Raw genomic sequence first — 12,590 nt, forward strand, 5'->3', positions numbered from 1 at the left:
AGATGTTTCTTCTGTGTTGTGAAACCTATAATTAGTCCGAATATCGCCTTTTGACCCTTCTTCCCCCGCGTGCTACTCTTGGCCAACCCCCCACGTGCCACGGCAGTGCGGGGACAGAATCGGTGTTGTCTCGTGCTGCTGCACGGCTCCTCATCCCCTGCAGGCCGGCGTCGGTCCACAACAGGCGGCTTCCGGACGAGACAACACAGTAACACGAAAACAGGTTGTGTGGGCTATTTTTGTGGGCGACCAGGTTATAAAAAGATAATAGGCTAATTTTTTTTTGTGCTTATTTATGAGTCCACGTTAAAAAAACAACTTTAATAACCATAAAATATAGGCTATATAAAATAGTCTATATCAAACAAGAAATTCAGATATAGAAAAGGCTATTCAAATTGAAAACTGACACACACATTGAAAATAATCCCTCCTAACCTTAAATAAATACAATGATTAGCTAGCTAACATAGAGGTTTCAGCCTAGCTTAAAACGTATTTTTAAGACGTCATTGTCCATGCTGGCTTCAAAATAAAGTTCTATTGTAAAGTAAAATAGCTTCATTGGTTTAGTTACAGCACAAACAAACTGAACAAAATGATACACCCAATTAGTCGGACGTTTAAATGAGTGGAAACATTATTTAACCTTTGACACCTTTACAACCCATTAAACAGTCAGGGGTCACGCGCCCTCGGGGCATCCTTTTCCCCTGCTCTCCGCTCAATGGCAGCGGGGTTCAAGGAGAAAAAATACATTATTGAAATGAATCATTAGGGTACGTTTCCCTTTGTGCGGCGACAGGCACAAATCCCAAAGCAGAGGTTTTTTTTTCCAACGAGATTAACCTTGACAACAAAGCATTCCTCACAGGACTTCAAATAGGAGATGGAAATGGCTGCACGGAGAGGAGCGCGTGACATGCTTAAAATATCACCCAACTGTCCCATTAAATATGAGCAATGATATCCTTTTGGGGAGAGAGGAAATGTAATTGCTGTCTTTTTCCAGTTTGTATTACATAATGTGGGTTCTTATTTTCTGGGAAATACGTTTCATCAAAACACAATTTTATTTTACAGTTAAGATTATTTTTGTTTTCATTTTATTTAATTGATTTGTTGTTATGTTCTGATAAATGTCTCTTAACTGTCATATACAATTGTTAAAATTAGGCTATAGTTTTAAGCAACTTTTTAAAACATGTTTTTAAAAGATTTTGCTGCAATAATACATTTTTGAATGACCCCTGGCTCCATATTTTATTCATCAATCATTGGAGAATAACAGAAAACTACAGTCTGTAATGTGACCACACCTACAGTATTTTAAAAACTGACAGGAAAGTGTGTTAAAGTAGGAAGTATGGTGGATGAGAGCATTAACATGTGTGTGTATGCTTTCTTCATAGAACCAGGTGCAGATTTCAACATTTGAACTACAGTGCAGTCTAATGTTTAGACAGCCTCAGAGTCCTGACCGCCAGCGACTGCAGGAGCAGCGGACACCTCAAACCAACTCAACAGGGCAAATCCGGCCGGAGAGACGTGAACAATGCTATCAGTGAGGTAAGCTTTTTTTTAACCCTCCCCCTTCAGCAGTGCAGCAGCACTCACGGCTTTGAATGGAAGATCTGCTCATAGACCATTACTTATGAATTACAAGGAATTTAATGTTTTTTTTTTTACAGATACAGAACAGTCATTCTGCTTCATTTATTTACTTTGAATTGCTGCATATCAGTGCCATGGTACAAGCTTCTCAGAGCGGCTCATGATGTTCAGAACGTTTCAAAATCAAATCTAGTATTTTTTTTTCCTCAAACAAAAACATTTCGATGTGTTTCGACACCCTCTCTGATGAGCTCAACATGCAAACATCTCGTCTACCTAGAAGGTTGATGGACTATATAACATATGGCTTTTTTGAAAGCAATAAAAACAAGGCAAATCAAAAAGTGCATCCAACACAAAAAAAAGAAAAGAATTCAATTCCAGTCTGTGATCAAAGGTAGAGTCCGTGTTCAGGAGAGGTTTCTCCTGTCTCCTCTGTTTGCTGGCTCAATGTCTGCCCCGCTCAGGTAAGGGAAGCCCTGGTGTGGAGCTATTGCCATGTGGGTTCAAAGGTCAAACCGACCCCTTCATGGATTCAGAGCAGGTGGCCGTGCTTAACGCTAAGATTTCCTTTAAATAAATACGGCAGGGTTTATCCAGCAGAAAGGAGTCTCAGCCCACTGAACGCACCCTGCAGGTTGCGTAAGCCATCATTAGACGGGCTGTGTTGCCTTTCCTGCCTGTTTCCACTCCCAGAGTGCTGTACGCCGTTAGCCTTGGTGGACAGCCGTCATTATCGGGGCCCATAGTCATAGTTAGAGGGGCCACTGGTGGCTGAGTACATGTTAGCTGTGGCGGGGTTCATGTGGTGATGGTATGTGTGTCCTCTGATACTTGGTATAGGATAGGGTGACGGCCGGGTCTTGGCTCCCAGGTAGTGTTCATAGGTGGTGGGGTACTTGTAAGGGTGGTGGTGCAGGGTGTCCGGGGTTAGAGCATGGGGGTCCGAGCGAAGGTCGTGGGGAGGGCTGGGTCGGCCACTGGTGAGCGGGACGGCGTGAAGGCCTCCTGGGACGGGCAAGGCAGGGCTGAGGACCCGGGACATGAGTTGGTGAGCGGGGTCGGCGTGTATGGGCGTGCCGCTGGGGTCTCGCTCGTACTCCCGCCTGCTGTCCTCTGTGCAGGAAGAGACAGGAGAACAGTCAGAGCGTGCTAACAGGCTGTACCAGCAGGTTTGTGTGTAATTTAGTAAATAGTGAGTATGTTCAGCTCTGCAGTCCTAGATGCAGTGAGTTACTATAACAGGTTGTGTGTTTGAATGCTCCTGATGAAACCATTATTGAAGACAGTTACAATTTACAATGTGCACTGTAAATAAATAATAAATAAATTCTCAATACACAATTGTTGTTCCATCAAATTGTGCAGTATTTATAATATAATTCCCATGGTTGAAGCAGTTTATGGATCACTAAAGAGTCAGCATTGAAACCCAGAGGAAAATATAAACATACATTATCTGTAATTTTTAGATATCAATCAATATATTAAAAATGATGCATTTCACTCAGAATGTTGCACAATCAATTCTAATTGGCAGATTTCCTATAGAGACCTTATTAACACAATTCCTTTAGAAGCTTTTAAAAGAGAGATAAATATTACATTTTACAAAATATTATTATTGAACTGACATTTAAAATAAAATAAATACTGGTTTTACCTGTACCATGTCAGGCAGTGGATAACATTGACTAGCTGTTATTTGATGTGTAATTAAAAGCCAGGACAGGGCTGATACTGTGTGCAGCACTAACGTTTAGCTATAGTTACATAATTAGTATAAATATTCCATCAACTGAACTAAAAATATTTCTTATCTATAAATACTGAATGAGTTAACGTGACTACGTTTTGTTCTTGGATAGCAGGCATGAGCTTTGACATGAAACAAAGAGCGGCGTGCAGACCTTTCTCTGAGCCGTTCTGCTGCGGAGGAGATGACATTGGGTTTCTTGTTCTTGCAAAGGCACTCATTATTGGCAGAGAGCCTGGCCTGTGATTCCTGGGCCTGGAACAGGGAGACAGGATTCGGTTACACACTCATTTAATGAATGTCAAGGGCACAATTTCTTTATTATATATAAAAAATGTTGAATGCACATTTAAGAGTATACACTGATGCATGTAATGAGCATTTACGCGTTGATAGAACTACAATTTACAGTGGATAAATGTGAAACAAACTAATACATGACTCTCTAAAACAATCCAGAGTTCTCGTTATGTCAGCATAATCGCTTCACATAGTACTTCTAAGAAAAATCATTCAGAGCTGGATAAACTGCATTTGGAATTAGTCTTTACATTGCTGTACGCTGCCTGAGTATACCAGATGGGTGGCTTTTACAACATTGTGACACACACACGAGTGTGTTTGGTAATTTGTCAGTGACAGAAAAGCACAGTCGATTGACTTTCAAACAATATCCAGCGATTTCTAAACGCCGTGCCACACATTGTTGTCTTTTATGTTGCAAACTCCACCCACCTGGCACCTGTGTGAGATAAACAAACAGCAAAACTATTTCCTGCTTTACATTTTTACACCATGTGGAAACCTGCCAATAAGACTGTGTTGTTTGAGTGTGAGCGCTCACCAGTCCTCTGGGTCACAGTCCCTGAAGCCCTTTGCAAAGGGATTGCTGGCAATCTTCAGCTGCGTGATCTGAAATCAAGAGCACAACACACAATAAACCTCAGTGCTGCATGATGTAGTGATAAACAATTACATCTATTTCTGTTAGCTATATTTCCATTTCTGTTAGCACTTGCATTACAATTATATTAGAAAGGAAAGCAGTGATTAGCTGCTAAAATTGGCTGAAGGTTTTAGATGGAACATCTGCTCTGCCTCAGAAAAAAAAATCACATTTCAGCACAAAGCAGTCTTTGATAAAATATTTAACCATTATTGGCCTGTTGTTCAGGGCTGCAGCAGCATGTCCAGTCAATGTTATTTAGATACAAGAGATCTCATGTAAGTGCCTGTTGTTGCAGAGCTCATGCTCTTAGGTTTATTTCTGACTCCCTTTTGTAGTATTGAGAGCTGCACACTGCGTGTGGACCATCATTTATAGATTCCCATACAAACACAGAGCAGTCCCAATTAAATGTTTTCACACTCATAACTTCCATATCTTTTTTTTTAACCTTAATTATCATCCTTTTATTGTGATTTAAATTCAGGGCTCATTATTATAACGTTTTCTCCATTATTTTACACATAAAAGCAATTAACTGGCCAGCATTGAATATTTAACAGCGTACATTTCCCCGTTGGAAAATCTGGAACATTTCACTTCAAACGGAACAGAGTCATTATTCTCTTGTCCGGTCAAGTGAATATTACAATCACAATTACGCACCGACTCACTTCACTCTTAGTTGTAAATTGCAGATAGAGAATTGACCCCTAATGTTTCACTCGTTACGAATAACGGAGGAATGCACTGATTTGTAAATCTAAACAGACGCTAAGGCTGATGGGAAACAGAGCAGGGACGAGGTAGAAAAGGGAATCACAGCTGTGCGCACAGAGGAGGGGCAATATTTACGCGCAAAAAGCGCGCAATAGAAGAGGCAATTGAACGCATCTGATACATTCGCTCCTGTAAAAGCAGCAATAACAAAACAAATGTTTTTAAATCGTCAATTATTGATTTATAGTGTGTAAAATGACTTTGCTATGGACTCATCCTGTGGTAATATGCCTTTCTTGCAGTGCCTATGATGGTAAAACAAACAGTGTAGGCTACATTTAAAGGCCTTTAAAATCAGGTCACATCCCCATAAGCCTGATGTTGGTGTCTGCATACCACGCACAATGTAAGCTTTACACACTGTAAAAAGGCTTCTTACCCGGTGGTTCTGGTACGCTGTGACCGCTGTGAAGCGGGTTTCCTCAAAAACAAATGTTTTGTAATTCTCCTCGGCGTATTTCTCGCTGTCCTTGCGGGGGTCCACATAAACCACATGGAACCTGGGCTGGTAGCGGTGCATGGAGTTCAGGATGATCTGTAAAAAAACAGAGGAACTCGTCAGTATTTATACAGCATTAAAAAGTAACACTGCACTGGAGGACAAGATACGTTAATGGGCAGATTTTAAATAACCTGACGTTCCTGCTCAGTGTGCAGAGCCATTTAAGGCTGTGGAACTAAATCAATAGAAGCCACCTCAGAATATGTATATCTTTATAAGCATAAATCTCATTTTAAGTCTAACCATGGAGAAATAATCCGTTTTTTTAATACTATCTTCAGATCTATGGATATATTTCGATCCAGCAGTCCTCCTGAGCATGTCTCATCATTTCAAACATTTGCTCAAATACCCCCAAAACTCGTTTTCGTTCTGATTTCACAACTAGTGCAGTTACACAAGGAAGAAGCAGGCAGAATGGAAAACAAAGCGGGATGGGCTGAAATAATTTCCAGTGGAGAAATATTTCACATCCCTGGCGTCACTTTTGGGGCAAAGCCTGAGAGTAAACCCTGCTGTGCAGCGCCATTTTTGTGGATCGAAAGTACGCTTTTGGCAAAATCAGAGCGTTCTTCAAAATATCGAGATTCATTATGTTAAATCACTTTTTATCAACCACTCTGGGGAAGAATAAAGATGTGCAACCTCTGCGTAACGCTTATAATCTTTCTGCAGGGATTTGATGTGTTTTAAACATGAGTTAATAGTTAAAATCACCGGTTTATTATATTTTTGAAGTGTCGTTAAAATCTCATAATGTGACTATGGTGTAAAATAATGCAACTAATGCAGCAAATGAAATAGTTATTCGGTTATTCTTACTAAATGATTGCGCAGTGATTGTGTAGCCGGTGCTTTCTTCTTCTTTTTTGCATTAATTCATTTCAGTCGGGTACTTACATGGCCGTTATCATCCAGCAGGTTGTTGGTGAGTTTGAGTTTATCGAAAGAGACGATCTGCTTCATCCACTGTGCGCCTTTGGCCGGAGAGTCCGGGTGGTAGTGCACCCTGCCCGGTGTGGCGGGGTCCGCCTTACCAGCAACCAGCCACGAGGAGCTGTGGAAAGCATACCTGCAAGACCGAGAAAAGTTAGTTAGACACAAGGTCCCGACTGTCAGACATTTTACACTTCAGTAGAATCCCATACGTGCCAACACATGCATGAAGACGCATAGTTTATAACAATATCAGTCGTCATGATAAGGGAAAGGCATGCACTGCATTATCTCTAATGTCAATATTTAGTCACTCATATATTGAAGGTGTACATATATGCCATATATATAAGATATTAATATATAAACTTCTCTAAAAATGTACATTAATGTGCTGCGTAAAACACGAAGGGCATGTGCATATGAAAATATGAATATATTTACCCATTATTATGTATTTGTACTTATTTTTTATTTTGCTTGTGGAATTTAACGGTGCAGAGTGTGGCTTGTGCAGCTCAGTAAAAGCTCCTGACTAGTTCAATGTTTACGGTCCTGCAGTGACATATCACAGATGTGTGTTTACGTTATATGTGTATTGCGTTTCAGTTGTCATAAGACGTCCAAAAAGTTACCTGTAACGTTTGTCGTCTACAGGCAGGAAGTCCATCAGGAGCATGTAGTCGGACATGGGATCCATCCCAAATATTTTCACTTGAAAAGTCGGAAACATTCTCCTGGAAAAGACAAAAATAACAAAAGGCGGCTGTTATATTTGGGCCTGCTTTTGCTGCTTGCAGGGTGCGTTTGGACGGTGGTGTTCAACTTTTGTGTAATTGCTTTGTAATGAGTCAGAGGAGCCAACAAATGATTTAGCCGAAGTATTGTTCAGAAAGACAGGAGCGTTTTCTCATTAGGACGTGCAGCTCCAGGCCCACAGAGCTTTACTCTGCCGGGGCTGGAGGCAATAAGGAGGCAGAAGCCTCATGCTGTTAGAAATGACGCGATTCTGTCCGTGCGTAACCAGATAAAACTCTCCCTGATCTGAATAGAGCTTTGGGTTTGTTGTCTTTTAGCTCCGCTTTTGTCATTTCTGGCGTTTACTTCTCTTCTGCTCTTTTGACGAATTCCAGACACACGGAGGCCCACACACACACAGACACACGCATAGCCTACATGTTGTGGAAATACACACGCGTAAATTTGCGTTTTTTGGGATGAGGGAGGAGTGGTACCAATCTTAAGAGTTCAGTTTGTATTAATATCTTTTTATCATCGGGATCGAGGGGGGAAAGTATTAAATATATATATATAAAAAATGTATTTAAAAAAAATATAACTGTTTGTCTGCATGCGGATATATTTGTGACTTCTATTTCTCATCAATAATTCCTGTTCCTGAAGTTTTAGTATTATATGCGCAGCGGTTCTGTCAGCGCCCGAGCACAAACATTTATTTTCCCCCTCCACTCCACTCTGGTTACTTTTCGGGGTAGATCCATATCCCCCCAGAACATCAGCTGAAAGTTGAGTAATCCGCAGAGTTAGTGAAAGGGAACCTAAAATCAACGCTCAATTAACGTCAGTGTTGTGGCTAGGTGAGGCTGAAGGAGCTTTTAAAGTGCTGTGCTGCAGATCTCCTTTCTCCTGTCAGACAGCAGAGCGGGGAAACTCAACCCTCACTTTCAGGATTAAATCAATTATCTCATGCCTCTTTGTATTACTGCAGCACTGAAAAACCCAGGGCGGCATTTGGAGACGTATTTGTGCCATATTTTACTGTTTGAAATTATAAGGGTACTGAATATAAGTAAGGCATTTTATTGGCTCCCCACGAGGGTCAGAGGTCAACGCTGGTAAGAATTTAGTCCTGCCTGAAGTTACAAGTTAGGAGACACGAGCAGCATAACGTATTATTGCAATAAAAAAACACCCCTTTATTTAATCAAAAAATTGGAAATTTAAAACTTAAGATCGACCAATACGTCTCTTTAAATTAGCCTTTTCCCTTTATTTAATTAAAAACTTAATCAAAACCATATTTAAGTGTACTCATGCAGCTTATGCAACCACACAGGATTTTTATGACACTGAATAGGAAAGGGAGGGAGGCAAACAGACACTCCTATAATGAGGAAATAAGAAAAAAGTAAACACGTGTCGAGGCCCGAATAACAACAAAAAACTGCAGCACTGTAATCGGCTCGTGCAGGAGCCGATCCTCGTCCACACATGTAAAGACTCCCATAGATTAGAGGCCGTAATGTTCCGCGTAATGTTCCGCGTAACAGCGGTGCGTAAAAGTGAGACGCACGCTGAAGAAAGCCAAGACGAGGGCCACAGTTGTTCTTATTGGATCTATAAAACGCAGCCGGATCAGACAAACATGGTGTTTAAAGACTTACACACTCTCACACACACATCCACATATTGGCCTCCACGCGTTTCACCTATAATTTAAAACATCTACTGAGAGGAAGGCCTGAACTGCTCACCTGCAGCTTTAAATACAAGTTAAATAAATAAATAAATAAAAAACCAAAATAGTCCCTCACAAATATAAGGTGTTAATCAATTTTATGCTTCTGTTTTTAATAAAACATTTTAGGTTTTAATGTGCAAGAACGAGAATTATTATTTCTGCTACCTGCTCTTTAATAATACCAGACAGTTTCACCAGTCTGGACCTGTAAAAATGTGATTTAAAACGATGATAAAAACAACCGTAAGTTTAAATTTCAATAGTCAAAAATCATCAGTTATCAAGAAAAGAAAAATATAAATTTTAAAAATGAAACTTCTTTGTCCTTATTTGATCTTGTGCATATTTCAAAGCTAAATATTTTAAACAGTTTAAGACAAACTAAATCGAAATGTAAATCATGTTAATCTAAATCGCCTCCTCAGCATAAATGCACAGAAAATACTCACATTTTCTGCACAACAAACTTTCAGTATTTTGGTGCCAAAGCTCTTATTTTATCACTCATTTTATGTGTTTCAATAAAGTTTAGTCCGCTCTGTATTATTAGTCATGTCTGCCCGAATGTGCATGTGGAACAGGGTAACTTTAAGCCTATGACCTGTGCAGAATCTGTGCTTACCTGCCAGCCTTCGTAACGATCATCTCCGTGCCCAGCTGATTAAACTCGTCCCATAAAGCTTTCATCTCCAGCTGGACGTTAATGTTGGCCACCTTGGGGTTCTTCTTCACGATAGTTTTGCTGTTCGGTGTGGAGTTGGAGGACGACGAGGAGCAGTTGGGAGTCCCGTTGTCGCTCGGCGGGGCCTGGCCCGGGTTAGACCCCGGGTAGTTGTAGTTGTGTTGGGCCGCCGGGCATGGCTCGAAGTGGGACTCATGTTGGCTGTAGGGGTCCCCGGGGGACGGAGAGAGGTGGTAGCCCCCCGGCGTGTTGAGGCTGCTCAGGCTGCTCGTCGTGAAGGCTGCAACATCGCAAAAATGGGACAGCTGCGTCAGCCACGGACTGGATATGGCTGAAATCATCCCAAAAAACTGGATTTACTAAATATGCCTTGCACTGAGAGTCGGTTATAACACAGATGGTAAAAACAGAAGCAGGCTTCAGCGATCTCCAGAAGAAGATGTCACACACGAGAGCAAGCCTTTCGGTTTAAAAGTTTCCGTCTCGGCTGCGTATTAATCCTTGAGGTCGCATCCGCCGCCAACATACTAGTTTACCGAATGTAAAGCAGATAACGTCCGAGCTGTGGCGAAATGTTTCCAAAAGCGGCGGTGCTCGCGGAGAATCTCTGTTGTATTCGCAGAAACGAGCTTCGAGTGCGTGTGTATGCGTTTTTGCTTTGGATCGATTGCGCTCTGAGCGGCCTCTGTTGTGCGCTGCTGCAGTGTGTTACACTGCAACCCAGTCTCGTCTCTTATCTGACGCAGAGGGCCTCCCCTTTGCGATAAAACCGGTTCTTATTTCTATTTAGATAAGGAACTGCAGGTAATGTGCCTTTTCCTCGCCTTGGGACGAGACTGATTGACAGAGAAGTGCGCCCCTTTTAATGGTCTTTCCGGCACCCATTTAACTTTTGGATAAGGGTATCGCCCACATCACCCCCGTTAGCAAACAACTGAGGATCTGGTCGTCCGATCGGAGTGTAAACGGTTTACAAGGTAAACACACATTCATTTGCATGAACAAACAAACAGGCAGCAGGTGACTGTTGCTTTCTCGTTATTGGACAAATAGATCCGTGGAATGGATATACACCTCCCTCTGAGCTGGATATGCGCATTATGGTCTGTTTTTACCATTACGCACAGGGTGCGCGTGTAAACCCTCCTCCTCCTGGCTTCATTTTCAATCTATGTGACCCTCTCACGAATTAAAGTTGACTTTTTGTGCAACGCTTTGGGCATTTGGAATGGGAAACTTTTTTCCCCCAATCTGGCTGCTTTGTTTGCAGACTTCTCCTGCCTGATGGTGATTGTCAGGACTGAATATATATTATGTTAGTGGGCCAACTGTGCGGGGATTATTTTACAATAATTCCATACATGCATTACAAACAAGGCACCCATAGGTGCGTTTGCTTTGATTTCAATCGTGCGTTTTGTAAATGTAGATTTATCGAGCAGACGCGAGGGTGTTACGGAGTTTTGGGTGAGATGTTAACATGCTACAGCAGCTCTGTGGGCATCAACAAACAGATTTACCTTCCATTTCCCGGGTGACAGTGCTGTAGTGCATTTTAAAGGAACTGTGGTTGTGGAGGTCTGGCTTGTCCAGGCCGGTGCTCTGTTTGTCAAACGCTGCGTTTCCTGCTTGTTCTGCAGCCGAAATCAGAGAGGCAATACTGAAAGCATTAGCCTTTGGAGAGAGGGGACCGCCGTCGTCCATAGGCAAGGGATCGAGTCGGGAAAAGCCGTCCCTCCTCCCCCTCCTCCTTCGCTTTCCAACCGCACAGAAAGCAGGAGAAGGCTGCTCACAATGGAGAAGAACATGCGCCAAAATGGGGTTTTCACATTCCGCCCCCGGAGCTCCGTGGGTGCGAGAGTCTGGTGTTCACTGTTCTTAAAGTATTCCCAATGCTATTGTGAAGAGTCGAAAACTTCCCCGGTGCTCAGATTCATGTGATGAACTTCTAAACACGTCCTGGTGTCAAAACATAGTTCATCCGCAGAGAAGAGAGAGAGCGCTTCCCTTGTTTCTCCTCCGGTCGGTGGCGGGGTGGTGTCATCTGATTCCTGCCTTGAGGAGAAGCTACTACTGCAACGAGAATGTCAAAAGTGAGCAAGATCCACGCCTCCCCTGCACCACCAGGAAAAAGTGTCTGCGCTCTGCACTGGATGTTTGATTTCAATAAGACCGTGTCAGTCATTTGAATTCAACTCCAACGTCATTGCAATGTCCGGCGTCAAAGTGCGCCACTTTTCCAGTAAATTATGGGTTTATGTATGCGTTTGCATATTTAGGTTGTTTGAGCCCGGATAGAGCTGCTCCTGCAGCATCAGGGGCTGCAGCGCAAAACGTCTTTTACGCGAGACTTCAACGTGAAAATAAGTTATTTTTAAACAAAGTTGGAAACACATAAAGGAAAAATTAAGTCTTTTTTACACAATTTCACACAGTTTCAAATGGTTTGGCTGGATTCCGAGTCAAGAAACGCACAGAAATAAGAACATTACTTTTATTCAACCATAAAAGAAAATATGATTGAAACAGGAACGAGAAGTGGCAGATAGTTCACTTTGTGTAAGAAATGATTTACTGGACTTTCAGGTGACACTATCAACACTAAGAGTTGTTGTTTTTCATTGACACCACCCATCCATCCACCCACCCACCCAGGTTTATTCATCTGAGAACAATTTTCCCCAAGCAGAAGTTTTGCGTAATTTCAGCGATTCTATCTGACCTGTGCAGTAGTCCGTGCAGCCAGTAAACAGAGAGAACAAATACACGCGGCGCTTCAGGCCCGAGCTGGACTTGACCTCTCCGCCTCGCGCCTCCACTATCGCCTCGTTGATTCTCAGCTTATCGAGGTTCAGCTTTAATGTGCAGCAACTAAAGACGTGTTTTGTTGGA

The 12,590-nt window shown here is 42.1% G+C and overlaps 1 protein-coding gene across 2 annotated transcripts; it reads right to left on the reverse strand.

The window, feature by feature from the left end:
* Window positions 1–1,023: 1,023 nt before the first annotated feature.
* tbx1 (T-box transcription factor 1) lies at window positions 1,024–11,807 on the reverse strand. 2 transcript variants are annotated; one of them, XM_069683446.1, is made up of 8 exons: window positions 11,219–11,807; window positions 9,639–10,029; window positions 7,170–7,271; window positions 6,499–6,670; window positions 5,476–5,631; window positions 4,215–4,282; window positions 3,525–3,625; window positions 1,024–2,730 (listed from the first exon to the last, which is right to left on the reverse strand). In XM_069683446.1, exons 1-8 carry the CDS (start codon window positions 11,400–11,402, stop codon window positions 2,348–2,350), a joined length of 1,557 nt encoding a protein of 518 aa, XP_069539547.1. In that variant the 5' UTR covers window positions 11,403–11,807; the 3' UTR covers window positions 1,024–2,347. The 2 variants fall into 2 exon arrangements, with proteins under 2 accessions (XP_069539547.1, XP_069539548.1); XM_069683447.1 differs by having other exon boundaries at window positions 1,025–2,730; window positions 9,639–9,978.
* Window positions 11,808–12,590: the final 783 nt, after the last annotated feature.

The sequence above is a fragment of the Semicossyphus pulcher genome, unplaced genomic scaffold (genome assembly GCF_022749685.1).
Source record: "Semicossyphus pulcher isolate SPU_LCO1_2020_fin unplaced genomic scaffold, fSemPul1.0.p SCAF_6, whole genome shotgun sequence".
Taxonomy (NCBI): domain Eukaryota; kingdom Metazoa; phylum Chordata; class Actinopteri; order Labriformes; family Labridae; genus Semicossyphus; species Semicossyphus pulcher.

Bases quoted from the DNA above. Each gene is read 5' to 3' on its own strand.
- tbx1 (XM_069683446.1), bottom strand. From the start codon at position 11,402: ATGGACGACGGCGGTCCCCTCTCTCCAAAGGCTAATGCTTTCAGTATT. The intron at 10,030-11,218 runs GTAAATCTGTTT...GGATGATTTCAG, and splicing joins TGTCACCCGGGAAATGGAAG to CCATATCCAGTCCGTGGCTG. The intron at 4,283-5,475 runs GTAAGAAGCCTT...TCTTGATTTCAG, and splicing joins CAGCGTACCAGAACCACCGG to ATCACGCAGCTGAAGATTGC.